Source organism: Pristiophorus japonicus, unplaced genomic scaffold, assembly GCF_044704955.1.
Source record: "Pristiophorus japonicus isolate sPriJap1 unplaced genomic scaffold, sPriJap1.hap1 HAP1_SCAFFOLD_428, whole genome shotgun sequence".
NCBI lineage: Eukaryota > Metazoa > Chordata > Chondrichthyes > Pristiophoridae > Pristiophorus > Pristiophorus japonicus.
In genome coordinates this window covers 262,485-287,007 of record NW_027254179.1, presented here as the reverse complement: position 1 = coordinate 287,007, position 24,523 = coordinate 262,485, and the positions used below count along the sequence as shown (strand labels likewise).

General features: G+C 53.7%; 1 protein-coding gene across 1 annotated transcript in view; it reads right to left on the bottom strand.

Annotated features, from left to right (window-relative positions):
- LOC139251260 (von Willebrand factor A domain-containing protein 7-like) overlaps positions 1-4,171 on the bottom strand; it is a 122,705-nt gene extending 118,534 nt beyond the window's left edge. Inside the window, exon 1 of the mRNA XM_070873230.1 lies at positions 3,980-4,171. Coding sequence (XP_070729331.1) covers positions 3,980-4,171 — 192 coding nt within the window. The remainder of the gene's footprint in view (positions 1-3,979) is intronic.
- Positions 4,172-24,523: the final 20,352 nt, after the last annotated feature.

The following is a 24,523-nucleotide window of genomic DNA, read 5'->3' as shown; positions in this document are numbered from 1 at the left end:
TCCCACGGCAGGTACAGGGGGTTAGATACAGAGTAAAGCTCCCTCTACACTGTCCCATCAAACACTCACAGGGCAGGTACAGCACGGGGTTATATACAGAGTAAAGCTCCCTCTACACTGTCCCATCAAACACTCCTAGGGCAGGTACAGGGGGTTAGATACAGAGTAAAGCTCCCTCTACACTGTCCCATCACACACTCCCAGGGCAGGTACAGGGGGTTAGATACAGAGTAAAGCTCTCTCGACACTGTCCCATCAAACACTCCCAGGGCAGGTACAGCACGGGGTTATATACAGAGTAAAGCTCCCTCTACACTGTCCCATCAAACACTCCCAGGGCAGGTACAGGGGGTTAGATACAGAGTAAAGCTCCCTCTACACTGTCCCATCACACACTCCCAGGGCAGGTACAGGGGTTAGATACAGAGTAAAGCTCCCTCTACACTGTCCCATCAAACACTCCCAGGGCAGGTACAGGGGGTTAGATACAGAGTAATGCTCCCTCTACACTGTCCCATCAAACACTCCCAGGGCAGGTACAGGGGGTTAGATACAGAGTAAAGCTCCCTCTACACTGTCCCATCAAACACTCCCAGGGCAGGTACAGGGGGTTAGATACAGAGTAAAGCTCCCTCTACACTGTCCCATCAAACACTCCCAGGGCAGGTACAGGGGGTTAGATATAGAGCAAAGCTCCCTCTACACTGCCCCATCAAACACTCACGGGGCAGGTACAGCACGGGGTTAGATACAGAGTAAAACTCCCTCTACACTGTCCCATCAAACACTCCCAGGGCAGGTACAGGGGGTTAGATACAGAGTAAAGCTCCCTCTACACTGTCCCATCAAACACTCCCAGGGAAGGTACAGGGGGTTAGATACAGAGTAAAGCTCCCTCTACACTGTCCCATCAAACACTCCCAGGGCAATTACAGGGGGTTAGATACAGAGTAAAGCTCCCTCTACACTGTCCCATCAAACACTCCCAGGACAGGTACAGGGGGTTAGATACAGAGTAAAGCTCCCTCTACACTGTCCCATCAAACACTCCCAGGACAGGTACAGGGGGTTACATACAGAGTAAAGCTCCCAGTGGAGTTTAGAAGAATGAGAGGGGATCTGACATAAACATATAAAATTCTGACGGGACTGGACAGGTTAGATGCGGGAAGAATGTTCCTGATGTTGGGGAAGTCCAGAACCTGGGGACACAGTCTAATGATTAGGGGTAAGCCATTTAGGACTGAGATGAGGAGAAACTTCTTCACTCAGAGAGTTGTTAACCTGTGGAATTCTCTACCACAGAGAGTTATTGAGGCCAGTTTGTTAGATATATTCAAGAGGGAGTTAGATGTGGCCCTTATGGCTAAAGGGATCAAGGGGTATGGAGAGAAAGCAGGAATGGGGTACTGAGGGAATGATCAGCCATGATCACATTGAATGGTGGTGCAGGCTCGAAGGGCCAAATGGCCTACTCCTGCTCCTATTGTCTATGCTTCTCTGTTTCAGAGATAAATCCCCTGGACCTGATGTCTTGCATCCTCGGGTCTTAAGAGAAGTAACGGCAGGGATTGTGGAGGCATTGGTTGTAATTTTCCAAAATTTCCTGGATTCTGGGGAGGGCCCAGCAGATTGGAAAACTGCAAATATAACGCCCCTATTTAAAAAAGGAGGCAGACAAAAATCAGGAAACTATAGACCAGTTAGCCTAACATCTGTGGTTGGGAAAATGTTGGAGTCCATTATTAAAGAAGCAGTAGCAGGACATTTGGAAAAGCAAAATTCGGTCAGGCAGAGTCAGCATGGATTTATGAAGGGGAAGTCATGTTTGACAAATTTGCTCGAGTTCTTTGAGGATGTAACGAACAGGGCGGATGAAGGGGAACCAGTGGATGTGGTGTATTTGGATTTCCAGAAGACATTTGACAAGGTGCCACATAAAAGGTTACTGCACAAGATAAAAGTTCACGGGGTTGGGGGTAATATATTAACATGGATAGAGGATTGGCTAACGAACAGAAAACAGCGAGTCGGGATAAATGGTTCATTCTCGGGTTGGCAATCAGTAACTGGTGGGGTGCCGCAGGGATCAGTGCTGGGACCCCAACTATTTACAATCTATATTAACGACTTGGAAGAAGGGACTGAGTGTAACGTAGACAAGTTTGCTGACGATACAAAGATGGGAGGAAAAGCAATGTGTGAGGAGGACACAAAAAATCTGCAAAAGGACAGAGACAGGCTAAGTGAGTGGGCAAAAATTTGTCAGATGGAGTATAATGTGGGAAAGTGTGAGGTCATGCACTTTGGCAGAAAAAAAATCAAAGAGCAAGTTATTATTTAAATGGAGAAAGATTACAAAGTGCTGCAGTACAGCGGGACCTGGGGGTTACTTGTGCATGAAACACAAAAGGTTAGTATGCAGGTACAGCAAGTGATCAGGAAGGCCAATGGTATCTTGGCCTTTATTGCAAAGGGGATGGAGTATAAAAGCAGGGAAGTCTTGCTACAGTTATACAGGGTATTGGTGAGGCCACATCTGGAGTACTGCGTGCAGTTTTGGTTTCCATATTTACGAAAGGATATACTTGCTTTGGAGGCAGTTCAGAGAAGGTTCACTCGGTTGATTCCGGAGATGAGGGAGTTGACTTATGAGGAAAGGTTGAGGAGGTTGGGCCTCTACTCATTGGAATTCAGAAGAATGAGAGGTGACCTTATCGAAACGTATCAGATTATGAGGGGGCTCGACAAGGTGGATGCAGAGAGGATGTTCCCACTGATGGGGGAGACTAGAACTAGGGGGCATGGTCTTAGAATAAGGGGCCGCCCATTTAAAACTGAGATGAGGAGGAATTTCTTCTCTCAGAGGGTTGTAAATCTGTGGAATTCGCTGCCTCAGAGAGCTGTGGAAGCCGGGACATTGAATATATTTAAGTTAGAGGTAGACAGTTTCTTAACCGATAAGGGAATAAAGGGGGCGGGCAGGGAAGTGGAGCTGAGTCCATGATCGGATCAGCCATGATCGTATTGAATGGCGGAGCAGGCTCGAAGGGCCGAATGGCCGACTCCTGCTCCTATTTCTTATGTTCTTCTGTTCTACACTGTCCCATCAAACACTCCCAGGGCAGGTACAGGGGGTTAGATACAGAGTAAAGCTCCCTCTACACTGTCCCATCAAACACTCCCAGGGCAGGGACAGGGGGTTAGATACACAGTAAAGCTCCCTCTACACTGTCCCATCAAACACTCCCAGGGCAGGGACAGGGGGTTAGATACAGAGTAAAGCTACCTCTACACTGTCCCATCAAACACTCCCAGGGCAGGTACAGGGGGTTAGATACAGAGTAAAGCTCCCTCTACACTGTCCCATCAAACACTCCCAGGGCAGGGACAGGGGGTTAGATACAGAATAAAGCTCCCTCTACACTGTCCCATCAAACCCTCCCAGGGCAGGGACAGGGGGTTAGATACAGAGTAAAGCTCCCTCTACACGGTCCCATCAAACACTCCCAGGGCAGGTACAGGGGGTTAGATACAGAGTAAAGCTCCCTCTACACTGTCCCATCAAACACTCCCAGGGCAGGTACAGCACGGGGTTAGATACAGAGTAAAGCTCCCTCTACACTGTCCCATCAAACACTCCCAGGGCAGGTACAGGGGGTTAGATACAGAGTAAAGCTCCCTCTACACTGTCCCATCAAACACTCCCAGGGCAGGTACAGCACGGGGTTAGATGCAGAGTAAAGCTCCCTCTACACTGCCCCATCACACACCGCCCTTTGCTCTGTGAGTACGGGGGGATTATTCCCGGGGGGCTAAGTTTGGAGATCTCTCTGTTCACTGCGGGGAGACAGGGCCAGGTTTGGAGGGTCTGTGCTGTGGTCTGACTGGGACAGTCCCACCTCCAACACTCTGTCACTGGGCCACCCCAATCGCCCAGCGAGACAGCGCGAGAGACGGGGCTGGGTGCTGGGCTCACCGGGATGGAGTTGGGAGGGAGAACGCGGCCCTCGAAGTTGGGGATTTGCTGGAAGATTCGATAGGTGATTCTCAGGGCTGCTCTCTTCGTTATGTCCCTGTGTGTGACCCCGTCCTTGCTGGTGTTGGGCTTGAAGTTCAGAACATCGCGGGTCAGGAGCAAGAGGAGGATCCCCGCCGATAAAACCTTCATCTTCGCTCCGAGGAGTCAGCCTGAGAACATCAAAGGAAAACCCGTGAGAATCCGAGCTGTCCTATCACAGACCCGACCCACCCATTCAATCCCCTCCCACAGCCCATGGACATTCTCCCCCTATCACAGAACCTACACAGGAGCAGGAGGAGGCCCATTCAGTCCCTCGAGCCGGTTACACAGGAACAGGAGGAGGCCCATTCAGCCCCTCGAGCCTGTTACACAGGAACAGGAGGAGGCCCATTCAGCCCCTCGAGCCTGTTACACAGGAACAGGAGGAGGCCATTCAGCCCCTCGAGCCTGTTACACAGGAACAGGAGGAGGCCTATTCAGTCCCTCGAGCCTGTTGCACAGGAACAGGAGGAGGCTCATTCAGACCCTCGAGCCTGTTACACAGGAACAGGAGGAGGCCCATTCAGCCCCTCGAGCCTGTTACACAGGAACAGGAGGAGGCCCATTCAGCCCCTCGAGCCTGTTACACAGGAACAGGAGGAGGCCCATTCAGCCCCTCGAGCCTGTTACACAGGAACAGGAGGAGGCTCATTCAGCCCCTCGAGCCTGTTACACAGGAACAGGAGGAGTCCCATTCAGCCCCTCGAGCCTGTTACACAGGAACAGGAGGAGGCCCATTCAGCCCCTCGAGCCTGTTACACAGGAACAGGAGGAGGCCCATTCAGCCCCTCGAGCCTGTTACACAGGAACAGGAGGAGGCCCATTCAGCCCCTCGAGCCTGTTACACAGGAGCAGGAGGAGGCCCATTCAGCCCCTCCAGCCTGTTACACAGGAACAGGAGGAGGCCCACTCAGCCCCTCGAGCCTGTTACACAGGAACAGGAGGAGGCCCATTCAGCCCCTCGAGCCTGTTACACAGGAACAGGAGGAGGCCCATTCAGCCCCTCGAGCCTGTTACACTGGAACAGGAGGAGGCCCATTCAGCCCCTCGAGCCTGTTACACAGGAACAGGAGGAGGCCCATTCAGCCCCTCGAGCCTGTTACACCATTCAATCACATCACGGCTGATCTGTACGTTAACCCCATCTACCCGCCTTGGTTCCGTAACCCTTACTACCCGGACCCAACACAAATCTACTGATCTCAGTTTTGAAAGCCCCAATTGACCCCCGACCTCGACAGACTTTGGGGGAGAGAGTTCCCGATTCCCGCGGCCCTTTGTGTGAAGAAGTGCTCCCTGACATCACCCCTGAACGGCCTGGCCCTTCTGGACTGCCCCCACCAGAGGGAACAGTTTCTCTCTCGATCTCCCCGATCCAATCCTTCAATCGTCTCAAACCCCTCCACCAGATCGCCCCTTCATCTTTGATAGAGAGAACAAAGAATTCATATGAAATACTCGTTTGGGCCGCCTTAACAGGCTGTTTTCAAGACGAGTGATGAAGTTACATCTGCAGGTCGATATTATACTTACTGAGGGAGTGTCCCGCTGTCGGAGGTGCGGTACTGAGGGAGCGCCGCAGTGTCGGAGGGGCAGTACTGAGGGAGTGCCGCACTGTCGGAGGGGCAGTACTGAGGGAGTGCCGCACTGTCGGAGGGGCAGTACTGAGGGAGTGCCGCAGTGTCGGAGGGGCAGTACTGAGGGAGTGCCGCAGTATCGGAGGGGCAGTACTGAGGGAGTGCCGCACTGTCGGAGGGGCAGTACTGAGGGAGCGCCGCACTGTCGGAGGGGCAGTACTGAGGGAGTGCCGCACTGTCGGAGGGGCAGTACTGAGGGAGTGCCACACTGTCGGAGGGGCAGTACTGAGGGAGCGCCGCAGTGTCGGAGGGGCAGTACTGAGGGAGTGCCGCACTGTCGGAGGGGCGGTACTGAGGGAGTACCGCACTGTCGGAGGGGCAGTACTGAGGGAGCGCCGCACTGTCGGAGGGGCAGTACTGAGGGAGCGCCGCACTGTCGGAGGGGCAGTACTGAGGGAGCGCCGCACTGTCGGAGGGGCAGTACTGAGGGAGCGCCGCACTGTCGGAGGGGCAGTACTGAGGGAGTGCCGCAGTATCGGAGGGGTAGTACTGAGGGAGCGCCGCACTGTCGGAGGGGCGGTACTGAGGGAGTACCGCACTGTCGGAGGGGCAGTACTGAGGGAGCGCCGCACTGTCGGAGGGGCAGTACTGAGGGAGCGCCGCACTGTCGGAGGGGCAGTACTGAGGGAGTACTGCACTGTCGGAGGGGCAGTACTGAGGGAGCGCCGCACTGTCGGAGGGGCAGTACTGAGGGAGCGCCGCACTGTCGGAGGGGCAGTACTGAGGGAGCGCCGCACTGTCGGAGGGGCAGTACTGAGGGAGCGGCGCACTGTCGGAGGGGCAGTACTGAGGGAGCGCCGCACTGTCGGAGGTGCCGTCTTTGGGATGAGACATTAAACCGAGGCCCCGTCTGCCCTCTCAGTTGGATGTCAAAGATCCCGGGGCCACTATTTGGAAGAAGAGCAGGGGGAGTTCTCCCCGGTGTCCTGGGGCCAATATTTATCCCTCAACCAACATCACTAAAACAGATGATCCGGGTCATTATCACATCGCTGTGTGTGGGAGCTTGCTGTGCGCAAATTGGTTAACGTGTTTCCCACATTACAACAGTGAGCACACTCCGAAAGTACTTCATTGTCTGCGAAGCACTTTGAGACGTCCGATGGTCGTGAAAGGCGGTATATAAATATAACTATTTACCCAATTCCCGGTTTGAAAGTCACGATTGAACCTGCTCCGACCGAGCTTTCAGGCAGCGCGTTCCCAATCACAACAACTCGCTGCGTTAAAAACATTCTCCCCATCTCCCCCTCTGGTTCCATCGCCGATTATCGTCAATCTGTGTCCCTCTGGTTACCCGCCCTCCTGCCCCCGGGGAACACTTTCTCCTGATTTACTCCGTCACAACCCCTCGTGATATCGAACACCTCGATCAAATCTCCCTCTTAACCTTCTCTTAAGATCTTAACTTCCACTTGAAGTCAGGGAGCAGGAGAACAGGAGAATCAGGAATGGAACTAGTTTTTCCTGTCTGTCATAGTCTGCGTTCAGCAAGACAGCACAATTAGCGAGGTGAAAATTGCAGAAAAGGCAGAGAGAGAGACGGTGCATTAAATCTACAATCGATGGACCCTGGTGCAAATGTGCACAACACTGACACAAGATCCCACGACCAGCGAAGTCACTACAAAGCTATTCACAGCCCAGACACAGGCCGTTGGGCCCCACCGCTCCGTGCCGGGGTTTATGTCCCACCGCTCCGTGCCGGGGTTTATGTCCCACCGCTCCGTGCCGGGATTTATGTCCCACCGCTCCGTGCCGGGGTTTATGTCCCACCGCTCCGTGCCGGGGTCTATGTCCCACCACTCCGTGCCGGGGTTTATGTCCCACCGCTCCGTGCCGGGGTTCATGTCCCACCACTCCGTGCCGGGGTTTATGTCCCACCGCTCTGTGCCGGGGTTTATGTCCCACCGCTCCGTGCCGGGGTTTATGTCCCACGGCTCCGTGCCTGGATTTATGTCCCACCGCTCCGCACCGGGGTTTATGTCCCCCCGCTCCGTGCCGGGGTTTATGTCCCACCGCTCCGTGCCGGGGTTTATGTCCCACCGCTCCGTGCCGGGGTTTATGTCCCACCGCTCCGTGCCGGGGTTTATGTCCCACACCAGCTCCCTCCCTCCCCTCTCCATCTCACCCCATCACCATATCCTTCTATTCCTTTCTCCCTCATGTGTTTATCCAGCTTCTCCTTAAATGTATCTCTGCTCCTCGCCTCGACCCCTCCCTGTTGACAAACACTCGAGAAGCTCAACACCATCCAGGACAAAGCAGGTCGCTCGATGGGTCACGCTCCCCACCACCTCCAACACTCACTCCCTCCACCACCTCCAACACTCACTCCCTCCACCACCTCCAACACTCACTCCCTCCACCACCTCCAACACTCACTCCCTCCACCACCTCCAACACTCACTCCCTCCACCACCTCCAACACTCACTCCCTCCACCACCTCCAACACTCACTCCCTCCACCACCTCCAACACTCACTCCCTCCACCACCTCCAACGCTCACTCCCTCCACCACCTCCAACGCTCACTCCCTCCACCACCTCCAACGCTCACTCCCTCCACCACCTCCAACGCTCACTCCCTCCACCACCTCCAACGCTCACTCCCTCCACCACCTCCAACGCTCACTCCCTCCACCACCTCCAACGCTCACTCCCTCCACCACCTCCAACGCTCACTCCCTCCACCACCTCCAACGCTCACTCCCTCCACCACCTCCAACACTCACTCCCTCCACCACCTCCAACACTCACTCCCTCCACCACCTCCAACACTCACTCCCTCCACCACCTCCAACACTCACTCCCTCCACCACCGGCGCACCGTGGCTGCGGTGTGCACTGTCTACAAGATGCACCGCGGCAACTCGCCAAGGCTTCTCCGGCAGCACCTCCCAAACCCGCGGCCTCTACCCACCTCGAAGGACAAGGGCAGCAGGTCCATGGGAACACCACCCCCTCCACGTTCCCCTCCCAGTCACACACAAACCATCCCTCGACTTGGAAATATATCGGCCGTTCCTTCATCGTCGCTGGGTCACAATCCTGGAACTCCCTCCCTAACAGCACTGTGGGAGCACCTTCACCACACGGACTGCAGCGGTTCAAGAAGGGGGCTCACCACCTCCTTCTCAAGGGGCGACGAGGGATGGGCAATAAATGCCGGCCTTGGCCAGCGACGCCCACATCCCGGGTATGAATAAACCAGCCACCCACGACCCGGTTGCCAGCGTTACCTCGACCTGTTCCAAGGAGAAGAGCCACCTTACTGAATGTCTGCACAATCGCCCAGCCAGGCACTCAGTGCGTGCGGGGTTACCCTGACTGAGAATGAGGAACAAACCTGCCACACATTTCCATAATTGCAATGTATGCCGTCTAAACAAACACAGACACGCCCTTTGAATGCATTCAAGCGTGACACTGAGAGAGAGGGCGGATTAATCGCATTTATATAGCGCCTTTCACGACCACCGGACGTCTCAAGGCGCCTCACAGCCAATGAAGTACTTTTTGAAGTGCGCTCACTGTTGTACTGTGGGAAACGCCAATTTGCGCACAGCAAGCTCCCACACACAGCGATGTGATAATGACCCAGATCGTCTGTGTTAGTGATGTTGGTTGAGGGATAAATATTGGCCCCAGGACACCGGGGAGAACTCCCCCTGCTCTTCTTCCAAATAGTGGCCGTGGGATCTTTTACATCCACCCGAGAGCGCCCTCAGTACTGCCCCTCTGACAGTGCGGCACTCCCTCAGTACTGTCCCTCCGACAGTGGAGAGCTCCCTCAGTACTGCCAGTCCGACAGTACAGAGCCCCCTCAATACAGTCCCTCCAACAGTGCGGTGCTCCCTCAGTCGGAGGCTGATTGGCGAACTGCTCATGCGCATGAAAGCAGACCATATGTGAGTGCAAGAGGGGAGAGTAAAGATTTGGGGGTTGGGGAGAGGTGGGGATTGGGGAAAGTTGGGGGTTGGGGAGAGTTGGGGGTTGGGGAGAGTTGGGTGTTGGGGGAGTTGGGTGTTGGGGAGAGTTGGGTGTTGGGGAGAGTTGGGTGTTGGGGGGAGTTGGGTGTTGGCGAGAGTTGGGTGTTGGGGGGAGTTGGGTGTTGGCGAGAGTTGGGTGTTGGGGAGAGTTGGGTGTTGGCGAGAGTTGGGTGTTGGGGGGAGTTGGGTGTTGGCGAGAGTTGGGTGTTGGGGAGAGTTGGGTGTTGGCGAGAGTTGGGTGTTGGGGGGAGTTGGGTGTTGGGGAGAGTTGGGTGTTGGCGAGAGTTGGGTGTTGGCGAGAGTTGGGTGTTGGGGAGAGTTGGGTGTTGGCGAGAGTTGGGTGTTGGGGAGAGTTGGGTGTTGGGGAGAGTTGGGTGTTGGCGAGAGTTGGGTGTTGGCGAGAGTTGGGTGTTGGGGAGAGTTGGGTGTTGGGGGAGTTGGGTGTTGGGGAGAGTTGGGTGTTGGGGAGAGTTGGGTGTTGGGGGAAGTTGGGTGTTGGGGGGAGTTGGGTGTTGGCGAGAGTTGGGTGTTGGGGGGAGTTGGGTGTTGGCGAGAGTTGGGTGTTGGCGAGAGTTGGGTGTTGGGGAGAGTTGGGTGTTGGCGAGAGTTGGGTGTTGGGGGGAGTTGGGTGTTGGCGAGAGTTGGGTGTTGGGGGGAGTTGGGTGTTGGCGAGAGTTGGGTGTTGGCGAGAGTTGGGTGTTGGGGAGAGTTGGGTGTTGGGGAGAGTTGGGTGTTGGCGAGAGTTGGGTGTTGGCGAGAGTTGGGTGTTGGCGAGAGTTGGGTGTTGGGGAGAGTTGGGTGTTGGCGAGAGTTGGGTGTTAGCGAGAGTTGGGTGTTGGGGAGAGTTGGTTGTTGGGGAGAGTTGGGTGTTGGGGAGAGTTGGGTGTTGGGGAGAGTTGGGTGTTGGCGAGAGTTGGTGTTTGGGGAGAGTTGGGTGTTGGCGAGAGTTGGGTGTTGGGGAGAGTTGGGTGTTGGCGAGAGTTGGGTGTTGGGGAGAGTTGGGTGTTGGGGAGAGTTGGGTGTTGGCGAGAGTTGGGTGTTGGCGAGAGTTGGGTGTTGGCGAGAGTTGGGTGTTGGGGAGAGTTGGGTGTTGGGGAGAGTTGGGTGTTGGCGAGAGTTGGGTGTTGGCGAGAGTTGGTGTTGGCGAGAGTTGGGGGTGGAGAATTGGGGTTTGGGGAGAATTGGGGTTTGGGGAGAATTGGGTTTGGGGAGAGTTGGGGTTTGGGGAGAGTTGGGATTTGGGGAGAGTTGGTGGTTTGGTGTGCGTAGGTATTTGGGGAGGATTGTTTTTTGGGGAGAGTTGGGTGTTCGGGGAGAGTTGAGCGTTTAATGAGAGTTGGGTGTTTGGGGAGAGTTGGGTGTTTGGGGAGAGTTGGGGGTTCGGGAGAGTTGGGTGTTTGGGGAGAGTTGGGTGTTTGGGGAGAGTTGGGTGTTTGGGGAGAGTTGGGGATTGGGGAGGGTTGGGTGTTTGGGGAGAGTTGGGGATTGGGGAGAGTTGGGGTTTGGGGAGAGTTGGGGGTTGGGGAGAGTTGGGTGTTTGGGGAGAGTTGGGGATTGGGGAGAGTTGGGGTTTTGGGAGAGTTGGGGTTTGGGGAGAGTTGGGGGTTGGGGAGAGTTGGGGGTTTGGGGAGAGTTGGGTGTTTGGGGAGAGTTGGAGAATGGGGAGAGTTGGGGGTTTGGGGAGAGTTGGGGGTTCGGGAGAGTTGGGGTTTGGGGAGAGTTGGGGGTTGGGGAGAGTTGGGGGTTGGGGAGAGTTGGTGTTTGGGGAGAGTTGGGGGTTGGGGAGAGTTGGATGTTGGTGAGTGTTGGGTGTTGGGGAGAGTTGGGGGTTGGGGAGAGTTGGGTGTTGGGGAGAGTTGGGTGTTGGGGAGAGTTGGGTGTTGGGGAGAGTTGGGGTTTGGGGAGAATTGGTTTTGGGGAGAGTTGGGGTTTGGGGAGAGTTGGTATTTGGGGAGAATTGGGGGTTTGGTGTGCGTTGGTATTTGGGGAGGGTTGTTTGTTGGGGAGAGTTGGGTGTTTGGGGAGAGTTGAGTGTTTGGGGAGAGTTGGATGTTTGGGGAGAGTTGGGTGTTTGGGGAGAATTGGGGTTTGGGGAGAATTGGGGTTTGGGGAGAATTGGTTTTGGGAAGAGTTGGGGTTTGGGGAGAGTTGGGATTTGGGGAGAGTTGGGGGTTTGGTGTGCGTAGATATTTGGGGAGGATTGTTTTTTGGGGAGAGTTGGGTGTTCGGGGAGAGTTGAGCGTTTAATGAGAGTTGGGTGTTTGGGGAGAGTTGGGTGTTTGGGGAGAGTTGGGGGTTCGGGAGAGTTGGGTGTTTGGGGAGAGTTGGGTGTTTGGGGAGAGTTGGGTGTTTGGGGAGAGTTGGGGATTGGGGAGGGTTGGGTGTTTGGGGAGAGTTGGGGATTGGGGAGAGTTGGGGTTTGGGGAGAGTTGGATGTTGGGGAGAGTTGGGTGTTGGGGAGAGTTGGGTGTTGGGGAGAGTTGGGTGTTGGGGAGAGTTGGGTGTTGGGGAGAGTTGGGTGTTGGGGAGAGTTGGGTGTTGGGGAGAGTTGGGGGTTGGGGAGAGTTGGGTGTTGGGGAGAGTTGGGGATTGGGGAGAGTTGGGGTTTGGGGAGAGTTGAGTGTTTGGGGAGAGTTGGATGTTTGGGGAGAGTTGGGTGTTTGGGGAGAATTGGGGTTTGGGGAGAATTGGGGCTTGGGGAGAATTGGTTTTGGGGAGAGTTGGGGTTTCAGGAGAGTTGGGATTTGGGGAGAGTTGGGGGTTTGGTGTGCGTAGGTATTTGGGGAGGATTGTTTTTTGGGGAGAGTTGGGTGTTCGGGGAGAGTTGAGCGTTTAATGAGAGTTGGGTGTTTGGGGAGAGTTGGGTGTTTGGGGAGAGTTGGGGGTTCGGGAGAGTTGGGTGTTTGGGGAGAGTTGGGTGTTTGGGGAGAGTTGGGTGTTTGGGGAGAGTTGGGGATTGGGGAGGGTTGGGTGTTTGGGGAGAGTTGGGGATTGGGGAGAGTTGGGGTTTGGGGAGAGTTGGGGGTTGGGGAGAGTTGGGTGTTTGGGGAGAGTTGGGGACTGGGGAGAGTTGGGGTTTGGGGAGAGTTGGGGTTTGGGGAGAGTTGGGGGTTGGGGAGAGTTGGGGGTTTGGGGAGAGTTGGGTGTTTGGGGAGAGTTGGAGAATGGGGAGAGTTGGGGGTTTGGGGAGAGTTGGGGGTTCGGGAGAGTTGGAGTTTGGGGAGAGTTGGGGGTTGGGGAGAGTTGGGGGTTGGGGAGAGTTGGGGGTTGGGGAGAGTTGGGGGTTGGGGAGAGTTGGGTGTTGGGGAGAGTTGGGCGTTGGAGAGAGTTGGGGGTTGGGGAGAGTTGGGCGTTGGGGAGAGTTGGGTGTTGGGGAGAGTTGGGCGTTGGAGAGAGTTGGGGGTTGGGGAGAGTTGGGCGTTGGAGATGGTTGGGCTTTGGAGAGAGTTGGGCGTTGGGAGATAGTTGGTGTTTGGGGAGAATTGTGGTTTGGGGACAGTTGGGGTTTCGGGAGAGTTGGGGTTTTGGGAGAGTTGGGGTTTGGGGAGAGTTAGGGGAGGGGAGAATTGGGGGGAGGGGAGAATTGGGGGGAGGGGAGAGGTGGGTGTTGGGGAGAGTTTGGGGTTGGGGATAGTTGGGGGTTGGGGATAATTGGGGGTTGGGAAGAGGTGGGTATTAGGGAGAGGTGGGGGTTGGGGAGAGTTGCGGAGAGGGGAGAGTTGTTGTATGGGGAGAGTTGGGGGTTTGGGGAGAGTTGGGGTTTGGGGACAGTTTGGGGTTTAGGGAGAGTTGGGGGTTTGGGGAGAGTTGGTATTTGGGGGTTGGGCAGAGTTGGGGGTTGCGGAGAGTTGGGTGTTGGGGAGAGTTGGGGTTGGGGAGAGATGGGGGTTGGGGAGAGTAGGGGTTGGGTAGAGTTGTGGTTGGGGAGAGTTGGGGGTTGGGGAGAGTTGGGGTTGGGGAGAGATGGGTGTTGGGGAGGATTGGGTGTTGGGGAGAGTTGGGGTTGGGGAGAGTTGGGGGTTGGGGAGAGTAGGGGTTGGGTAGAGTTGTGGTTGGGGAGAGTTGGGGGTTGGGGAGAGTTGGGGTTTGGGGAGAGTTGGGGTTGGAGAGAGTTGGGTGTTGGGGAGAGTTGGGGGAGGGGAGAGTTGGGGGTTTGGGGAGAATTGGGTGTTTGGGGAGAGTTGGGGGTTGGGGAGAGTTGGGGGTTGGGGAGAGTTGGGGGAGGGGAAAGTTGGGGGTTGGGGAGAGTTGGGTGTTTGGGGAGCATTGGGGGTTGGGGAGAGTTGGGTGTTTGGGGAGAGTTGGGGATTGAGGAGAGTTGGGGTTTGGGGAGAGTTGGGGGTTGGGGAGAGTTGGGGGTTGGGGAGAGTTGGGGTTGGGGAGAGTTGGGGGTGGGGGAGAGTTGGAGTTTGGGTGCCCCTACACCGCTCCCTATCTCTGTAACCCCCTCCAGCCCTACAACCCTCCCAAGATGGAGGGGAACGGGAGGGGGTGGTGTTCCCATGGGCCTGCTGCCCTTGTCCTTCGAGGCGGGTAGAGGCCGCGGGTTTGGGAGGTGCTGCCGAAGAAGCCTTGGCGAGTTGCCGCGGTGCATCTTGTAGACGGTGCACACCGCAGCCACGGTGCGCCGGTGGTGGAGGGAGTGAGTGTTGGAGGTGGTGGAGGGAGTGAGTGTTGGAGGTGGTGGAGGGAGTGAGTGTTGAAGATGGTGGAGGGAGTGAGTGTTGGAGGTGGTGGAGGGAGTGAGTGTTGGAGGTGGTGGAGGGAGTGAGTGTTGGAGGTGGTGGAGGGAGTGAGTGTTGGAGGTGGTGGAGGGAGTGAGTGTTGGAGGTGGTGGAGGGAGTGAGTGTTGAAGGTGGTGGAGGGAGTGAGTGTTGGAGGTGGTGGAAGGAGTGAGTGTTGGAGGTGGTGGAGGGAGTGAGTGTTGGAGGTGGTGGAGGGAGTGAGTGTTGGAGGTGGTGGGGAGCGTGGCCCATCGAGCGGCCTGCTTTGTCCTGGATGGTGTCGAGCTTCTCGAGTGTTTGTTGGAGCTGCACCATCCAGGCAAGTGGGGAGTGTTCCCTCACACTCCTGACTTGTGTCTTGTCGATGGTGGAGAGGCTTTGGGGAGTCAGGAGGTGAGACACTCGACACACAATAGCCAGCCTCTGACCTGCTCTTGGTCCCATGTTAACCTGCTCCTGTGATCTCCGGAACACAGTCCTGGAATATTGCGTCACTCTGAAACTGAGGTCCAGGATCTCATCTCAGAACCAGGAGTTTATGTTAGAACTGTATAAAACACTGGCTAGGCCACAGCTGGAGTACTGCGTGCAGTTCTGGTCACCACATTACAGGAAGGATGTGATTGCACTGGAGAGGGTACAGAGGAGATTTACCAGGATGTTGCACTGGAGAGGGTGCAGAGGAGATTTACTAGTATGTTGCACTGGAGAGGGTACAGAGGAGATTTACCAGTATGTTGCACTGGAGAGGGTACAGAGGAGATTTACCAGGATATTGTTCTAGAGAGGGTACAGAGGAGATTTACCAGGATGTTGCACTGGAGAGGGTACAGAGGAGATTTACCCGGATGTTGCACTGGAGAGGGTACAGAGGAGATTTAACAGGATGTTGCACTGGAGAGGGTACAGAGGAGATTTACCAGGATGTTGCACTAGAGAGGGTACAGAGGAGATTTACCAGGATGTTGCACTAGAGAGGGTACAGAGGAGATTTACCAGGATGTTGCACTGGAGAGGGTACAGAGGAGATTATCCCGGATGTTGCACTGGAGAGGGTACAGAGGAGATTTACCAGGATGTTGCACTGGAGAGGGTACAGAGGAGATTTACCAGGATGTTACACTAGAGAGGGTACAGAGGAGATTTACCAGGATGTTGCACTAGAGAGGGTACAGAGGAGGTTTACCAGGATGTTGCACTGGAGAGGGTACAGAGGAGATTTACCAGGATGTTGCACTAGAGAGGGTACAGAGGAGATTTACCAGTATGTTGCACTGGCGAGGGTACAGAGGAGATTTACCAGGATGTTGCACTCGAGAGGGTACAGAGGAGATTTACCAGGATGTTGCACTGGAGAGGGTACAGAGGAGATTTACCAGGATGTTGTACTGGAGAGGGTACAGAGGAGATTTACCAGGATGTTGCACTCGAGAGAGTACAGACGAGATTTACCAGGATGTTGCACTGGAGAGGGTACAGAGGAGATTTAACAGGATGTTGCACTGGAGAGAGGGTACAGAGGAGATTTACCAGGATGTTGCACTGGAGAGGGTACAGAGGAGATTTACCAGGATGTTACACTGGAGAGGGTACAGAGGAGATTTACCAGGATGTTGCACTGGAGCGGGTACAGAGGAGATTTAACAGGATGTTGCACTGGAGAGAGGGTACAGAGGAGATTTACCAGGATGTTGCACTGGAGAGGGTACAGAGGACATTTAGCAGGATGTTGCACTGGAGAGGGTACAGAGGAGATTTACCAGGATGTTACACTAGAGAGGGTACAGAGGAGATTTACCAGGATGTTGCACTAGAGAGGGTACAGAGGAGGTTTACCAGGATGTTGCACTGGAGAGGGTACAGAGGAGATTTACCAGGATGTTACACTGGAGAGGGTACAGAGGAGATTTACCAGGATGTTGCACTAGAGAGGGTACAGAGGAGATTTACCAGGATGTTGCACTGGTGAGGGTACAGAGGAGATTTACCAGGATGTTGCACTCGAGAGGGTACAGAGGAGATTTACCAGGATGTTGCACTAGCGATGGTACAGCTGAGATTTACCCGAATGTTGCACTAGAGAGGTTACAGAGGAGATTTACCAGGATGTTGCACTGGAGAGGGTACAGAGGAGATTTACCAGGATGTTGCACTGGAGAGGGTACAGAGGAGATTTACCAGGATGTTGCACTAGAGAGGGTACAGAGGAGATTTACCAGGATGTTGCACTAGAGAGGGTACAGAGGAGATTTACCAGGATATTGCACTGGAGAGAGTACAGAGGAGATTTACCAGGATGTTGCACTGGAGAGGGTGCAGAGGAGATTTACCAGGATGTTGCACTGGAGAGGGTACAGAGGAGATTTACCAGGATGTTGCACTGGAGAGAGTACAGAGGAGATTTACTAGGATGTTGCACTGGAGAGGTTACAGAGGAGATTTACCAGGATGTTGCACTGGAGAGGGTACAGAGGAGATTTACCAGGATGTTGCACTGGAGAGGGTACAGAGGAGATTTACCAGGATGTTGCACTAGAGAGGGTACAGAGGAGATTTACCAGGATGTTGCACTAGAGAGGGTACAGAGGAGATTTACCAGGATGTTGCACTGGAGAGGGTACAGAGGAGATTTTCCCGGATGTTGCACTGGAGAGGGTACAGAGGAGATTTACCAGGATGTTGCACTGGAGAGGGTACAGAGGAGATTTACCAGGATGTTACACTAGAGAGGGTACAGAGGAGATTTACCATGATGTTGCACTAGAGAGGGTACAGAGGAGGTTTACCAGGATGTTGCACTGGAGAGGGTACAGAGGAGATTTACCAGGATGTTGCACTAGAGAGGGTACAGAGGAGATTTACCAGTATGTTGCACTGGCGAGGGTACAGAGGAGATTTACCAGGATGTTGCACTCGAGAGGGTACAGAGGAGATTTACCAGGATGTTGCACTGGAGAGGGTACAGAGGAGATTTACCAGGATGTTGTACTGGAGAGGGTACAGAGGAGATTTACCAGGATGTTGCACTCGAGAGAGTACAGACGAGATTTACCAGGATGTTGCACTGGAGAGGGTACAGAGGAGATTTAACAGGATGTTGCACTGGAGAGGGTACAGAGGAGATTTACCAGGACGTTGCACTGGAGAGGGTACAGAGGAGATTTACCAGGATGTTACACTGGAGAGGGTACAGAGGAGATTTGCCAGGATGTTGCACTGGAGCGGGTACAGAGGAGATTTAACAGGATGTTGCACTGGAGAGAGGGTACAGAGGAGATTTACCAGGATGTTGCACTGGAGAGGGTACAGAGGAGATTTAGCAGGATGTTGCACTGGAGAGGGTACAGAGGAGATTTACCAGGATGTTACACTAGAGAGGGTACAGAGGAGATTTACCAGAATGTTGCACTAGAGAGGGTACAGAGGAGGTTTACCAGGATGTTGCACTGGAGAGGGTACAGAGGAGATTTACCAGGATGTTGCACTGGCGAGGGTACAGAGGAGATTTAACAGGATGTTGCACTCGAGAGGGTACAGAGGAGATTTACCAGGATGTTGCACTAGCGATGGTACAGCTGAGATTTACCCGAATGTTGCACTAGAGAGGTTACAGAGGAGATTTACCAGGATGTTGCACTGGAGAGGGTACAGAGGAGATTTACCAGGATGTTGCACTGGAGAGGGTACAGAGGAGATTTACCAGGATGTTGCACTGGAGAGGGTACAGAGGAGATTTACCAGGATGTTGCACTAGAGAGGGTACAGAGGAGATTTACCAGGATATTGCACTGGAGAGAGTACAGAGGAGATTTACCAGGATGTTGCACTGGAGAGGGTACAGAGGAGATTTACCAGGATGTTGCACTGGAGAGGGTACAGAGGAGATTTACCAGGATATTGCACTGGAGAGAGTACAGAGGAGATTTACCAGGATGTTGCACTGGAGAGGGTACAGAGGAGATTTACCAGGATGTTGCACTGGAGAGGGTACAGAGGAGATTTACCAGGATGTTGCACTGGAGAGAGTACAGAGGAGATTTACTAGGATGTTGCACTGGAGAGGGTACAGAGGAGATTTACCAGGATGTTGCACTGGAGAGAGTACAGAGGAGATTTACCAGGATGTTGCCTGGACTGGAGAATTTTAGCGATGAGGAAAGATTGGATAGGCTGGGGTTGTTTACTTTGGAACAGAGGAGGCTGAGGGGAGACCTGATTGAGGTGTATAAAATGATGAGGGGCCTGGATAGAGTGGATAAGACGGACCTGTTTCCCTTGACAGAGGGGTCAACAACCAGGGGGCGTGGATTGAAAGTAATTGGGGGGGGATTTAGAGGGGGTTTGAGGGGAAATGTCTTCACCCAGAGGGTGGTGGGGGTCTGGGGGGGAACTCACTGCCTGAAAGGGGGGTAGAGGCAGAAACCCTCACCACATTTGGATGTACACTTGAAGTGCTGTAACCTGCAGGGCTACGGACCCAGAGCTGGCAAGTGGGATTGGGCTGGGTAGCTCTTGGTCGGCCGGGGCAACACGGACACGATGGGCCGAATGGCCTCCTCCCGTGCTGTAAATTTCCGTGATTCTATGATCAGGAGCGGACATTGGGAATGTGCCCATTGGGCCTCTGCTCACCTCACAGGAGAGGGTTTGCACCCGTAAGCACTTCGCTACTTGGATCCTGTTGGGAGGCACATACCCGTCTCGGACAGGCAGAGTCTGCATGGATTTATGAAAGGGAAATCTTGTTTGACAAATTTGCTGGAGTTCTTTAACGAACAGGGTGGATAAAGGGGAACCAGTAGATGTGATGTATTTGGATTTCCAGAAGGCATTTGACAAGGTGCCACATAAAAGGTTACTGCACAAGATAAAAGTTCACGGGGTTAGGGGTAATATATTAACATGGATAGAGGATTGGCTAACTAATAGAAAACAGAGAGTCAGGATAAATGGTTCATTCTCTGGTTGGTAACCAGTAACTAGTGGGGTGTCGCAGGGATCAGTGCTGGGACACCAACTATTTACAATCTATATTAACCACTTGGAAGAAGGGACTGAGTGTAACGTAGACAAGTTTGCTGATGATACAAAGATAGGAGGAAAAGCAATGTGTGAGGACACAAAAAATCTGCAAAAGGACAGAGACAGGCTAAGTGAGTGGGCAAAAATTTGGGAAATGGAGTATAATGTTGGAAAGTGTGAGGTCATGCACTTTGGCAGAAAAAAAATCAAAGAGCAAGTTATTATTTAAATGGAGAAAGATTGCAAAGTGCTGCAGTACAGCGGGACCTGGGGGTACTTGTGCATGAAACACAAAAGGATAGTATGCAGGTACAGCAAGTGATCAGGAAGGCCAATGGTATCTTGGCCTTTATTGCAAAGGGGATGGAGTATAAAAGCAGGGAAGTCTTGCTCCAGTTATACAGGGTATTGGTGAGGCCACACCTGGAGTACTGCGTGCAGTTTTGGTTTCCATATTTACGAAAGGATACATAGAAACATAGAAACATAGAAAATAGGTGCAGGAGTAGGCCATTCGGCCCTTCGAGCCTGCACTGCCATTCAATGAGTTCATGGCTGAACATTCAACTTCAGTACCCCATTCCTGCTTTCTCGCCATACCCCTTGATCCCCCGAGTAGTAAGGACCTCATCTAACTCCTTTTTGAATATATTTAGTGAATTGGCCTCAACTACTTTCTGTGGTAGAGAATTCCACAGGTTCACCACTCTCTGGGTGAAGAAGTTTCTCCTCATCTCGGTCCTAAATGGCTTACCCCTTATCCTTAGACTGTGACCTCTGGTTCTGGACTTCCCCAACATTGGGAACATTCTTCCTGCATCTAACCTGTCTAACCCCGTCAGAATTTTAAATGTTTCTATGAGGTCCCCTCTCATTCTTCTGAACTCCAGTGAATACAAGCCCAGTTGATCCAGTCTTTCTTGATAGGTCAGTCCCGCCATCCCGGGAATCAGTCTGGTGAACCTTCGCTGCACTCCCTCAATAGCAAGAATGTCCTTCCTCAGGTTAGGAGACCAAAACTGTACACAATACTCCAGGTGTGGCCTCACCAAGGCCCTGTACAACTGTAGTAACACCTCCCTGCCCCTGTACTCAAATCCCCTCGCTATGAAGGCCAACATGCCATTTGCTTTCTTAACCGCCTGCTGCACCTGCATGCCAACCTTCAATGATATACTTGCTTTGGAGGCAGTTCAGAGAAGGTTCACTCGGTTGATTCCGGGGATGAGGGGGTTGTCTTATGAGGAAAGGTTGAGGAGGTTGGGCCTCTACTCATTGGAATTCAGGAGAATGAGAGGTGATCTTATTGAAACGTATCAGATTATGAGGGGGCGTGGCAAGGTGGATGCAGAGAGGATGTTTTTACTGATGGGGGAGACTAGAACTAGGGGGCATGGTCTTAGAATAAGGGGCCGCCCATTTAAAACTGAGATGAGGAGGAATTTCTTCTCTCAGAGGGTTGTAAATCTGTGGAATTCGCTGCCTCAGAGAGCTGTGGAAGCCGGGACATTGAATATATTTAAGACAGAGATAGACAGTTTCTTAACCGATAAGGGGATAAGGGGACGGGCAGGGAAGTGGAGCTGAGTCCATGATCGGATCAGCCATGATGGTATTAAATGGCGGAGCAGGATCGAGGGGCCGAATGGCCGACTCCTGCTCCTATTTCTGATGTTTATGTTCTTATTCATTCCCGAATTCCGCCTTTCCCCCCCCAGGATTTCTACAGTCACAGTAACTGGGTGGAACTGGGCTTCACGACCCCGAACAGCAACATCATCAAACCAGACGCTGACATCGGAACCAGGGCAGGTAGGATCCAGAACCCAGTCACATTCACTGACACTCACTGGGGTACGGTTACCATAGGAACATGAGGAGGCCCATTCAGCCCCTCGAGCCTGTTACACAGGAACAGGAGGAGGCCCATTCAGCCCCTCGAGCCTGTTACACAGGAACAGGAGGAGGCCCATTCAGTCCCTCGAGCCCGTTACACAGGAACAGGAGGAGGCCCATTCAGCCCCTCGAGCCTGTTACACAGGAACAGGAGTAGGCCCATTCAGTCCCTCGAGCCTGTTACACAGGAACAGGAGGAGGCCCGTTCAGTCCCTCGAGCCTGTTACACAGGAACAGGAGGAGGCCCATTCAGCCCCTCGAGCCTGTTACACAGGAACAGGAGGAGGCCCATTCAGCCCCTCGAGCCTGTTACACAGGAACAGGAGGAGGCCCATTCAGCCCCTCGAGCCTGTTACACAGGAACAGGAGTAGGCCCGTTCAGCCCCTCGAGCCTGTTACACAGGAACAGGAGAAGGCCCATTCAGCCCCTCGAGCCTGTTACACAGGAAGAGGAGGAGGCCCATTCAGCCCCTCGAGCCTGTTACACAGGAACAGGAGGCGGCCCATTCAGCCCCTCGAGCCGGTTACACAGGAACAGGAGGAGGCCCATTCAGCCCCTCGAGCCTGTTACACAGGAACAGGAGGAGGCACATTCGGCCCCTCGAGCCTGTTACACAGGAACAGGAGGAGGCCCATTCAGCCCCTCGAGCCTGTTACACAGGAACAGGAGGAGGCCCATTCAGCCCCTCGAGCCTGTTACACAGGAACAGGAGGAGGCCCATTCGGCCCCTCGAGCCTGTTACACAGGAACAGGAGGAGGCCCATTCAGTCCCTTGAGCCTGTTACACAGGAACAGGAGGAGGCCCATTCGGCCCCTCGAGCCTGCTCCGCCTTTCAATCAGATCACGGCTGACCTGTACGTTAACCCCATCTACCAGCCTTGGTTCTGTAACCCTTAATACCCTGACCCAACACAAATCTACCGATCTCAGTTTTGAAAGCCCCAATTGACCCCCGACCTCGACAGACTTTGGGGGAAGAGAGTTCCCGATTCCCGCGGCCCTTTGTGTGAAGAAGTGCTCCCTGACATCACCCCTGAACGGCCTGGCTCGAATTTTAAGGTGACGCCCCCTTGTTCTGGACTGCCCCCACCAGAGGGAACAGTTTCTCTCTCGATCTCCCCGATCCAATCCTTCAATCGTCTCAAACCCCTCCATCAGTTCGCCCCTTCATCTTCTAAACTCGCGGGAACACAGGCCCGGTCTGTGCGATCTGTCCTCGGGATTTAACCCTTTCAGCCCCGGGTATCATTCTGCTGAAGCTACCCCTTGCCCCGAGGCCGATATATCCCTCCCGAGGGGCAGGGCCCAGGACTAAACGTGGTTACTGGAGATGGGGTCAGTCCAGCCTGGAACTCTTCACATTTCCCAATAAATCTCACGTCCTCTGACACATCGGCGATTCTCACTCCCAAACCTCATTACTGGCTGCTCTCTCTCTCTCTCTCTCTGTCTCTCTCACTCTGTCTCTCTCTCTCTCTCACTCTCTGTCTGTCTCTCTCTCTCTCTGTCTCTCACTCTCTGTCTCTCTCTCTCTCTCTCTCTCACTCTGTCTCTCTCTCTCTCTCACTCTCTGTCTGTCTCTCTCTCTCTCTGTCTCTCACTCTCTGTCTCTCTCTCTCTCTCTCTCTGTCTCTCTCTCTCTGTCTCTCTCTCTCTCTCACTCTCTGTCTCTCTCTGTCTCTCTCTCTCTGTCTCTCTCTCTCTCTCACTCTCTGTCTGTCTCTCTCTCTCTCTGTCTCTCACTCTGTCTCTCTCTCTCTCTCTCACTCTCTGTCTGTCTCTCTCTCTCTCTGTCTCTCACTCTCTGTCTCTCTCTCTCTCTCTCTCTGTCCCCCCCTCTCTGTCTCTCTCTCTCTCTCTCTCTCCCCCTCTCTCTTTCTCTCTCTCTCTTTCTCTCTCTCTCTCTTTGTCTCTCTGTCTTTCTGACTCTCTCTCTCTCTTTTTCTCTCTCGCTCTGTCTCTCTCTCTCTCTCTCTCTCCCCCTCTCTCTTTCTCTCTCACTCTTTCTCTCTCTCTCTCTTTGTCTCTCTGTCTTTCTGACTCTCTCTCTCTCTTTCTCTCTCTCTCTCTCTCAAGTGCCACTCCAGAGAATTAAGCCCCATAAGCCAGGCTGTCAGTCTCTGGTGCGAGTAAGTGAGATATAAGACATCTCCCTGGTGATCTGACAATAATAACTTGTATTTATATCGAGCCTTTAATGTATTAATGTATCCCAAGCCGCTTCACGCAGTGTTAAAGACAAACACAGAAATTTGACACCAAGTCAGAGATAAAATTAGGAACAGGTGACCAAAAGCTGGGTCATAGAGGTCAGTTTTAAGTAGCGTCTTAAAGGAGGAGAGAGAGGGGGAGAGGTTCAGGGAGGGAGTTCCAGAGCTTGGGGCCCAGGCAGCTGAAGGCACGGCCACCGATGGTGGAGCGATGGGAATCGAGGGATGGGCAAGAGGGCAGAATTGGAGGAGTGCAGAGATCTCGGGGGGGTTGTAGGGGCTGGAGGGGGTTACAGAGATAGAGAGGGGTGTAGGGGCTGGAGGAGGTTACAGAGATAGGGAGGGGTGTAGGGGCTGAAGGAGGTTACAGAGATAGGGAGGGGTGTAGGGGCTGGAGGGGGTTACAGAGATAGGGAGGGGTGTAGGGGCTGGAGGGGGTTACAGAGATAGGGAGGGGTGTCGGGGCTGGAGGGAGTTACAGAGATTGGGAGGGGTGTAGGGGCTGGAGGGGGTTACAGAGATAGGGAGAGGTGTAGGGGCTGGAGGGGATGACAGAGATAGGGAGGGGTGTAGGGGCTGGAGGTGGTTACAGAGATAGGGAGGGGCGAGTCCAAGGAGTGATTTGTAAACACGGATGAGAATTTTGAAATCGAGGCGTTGTTTAACTGGAAGCCAATGTCGGTCGGAAAGCATTCACCTTAATAATAATAATTAAGCAACCTTAACATTACTGTGCAGCTTGGAATTGATGCTGAGGAGATTTACGAGAATGAGACATTAAACCGAGGCCCCGTCTGCCCTCTCGGGTGGATGTAAAAGATCCCGGGGCCACTATTTGGAAGAAGAGCAGGGGGAGTTCTCCCCGGTGTCCTGGGGCCAATATTTATCCCTCGACCAACATCACTAACACAGACGATCCGGGTCATTATCACATCGCTGTGTGTGGGAACTTGCTGTGCGCAAATTGGCGTTTCCCA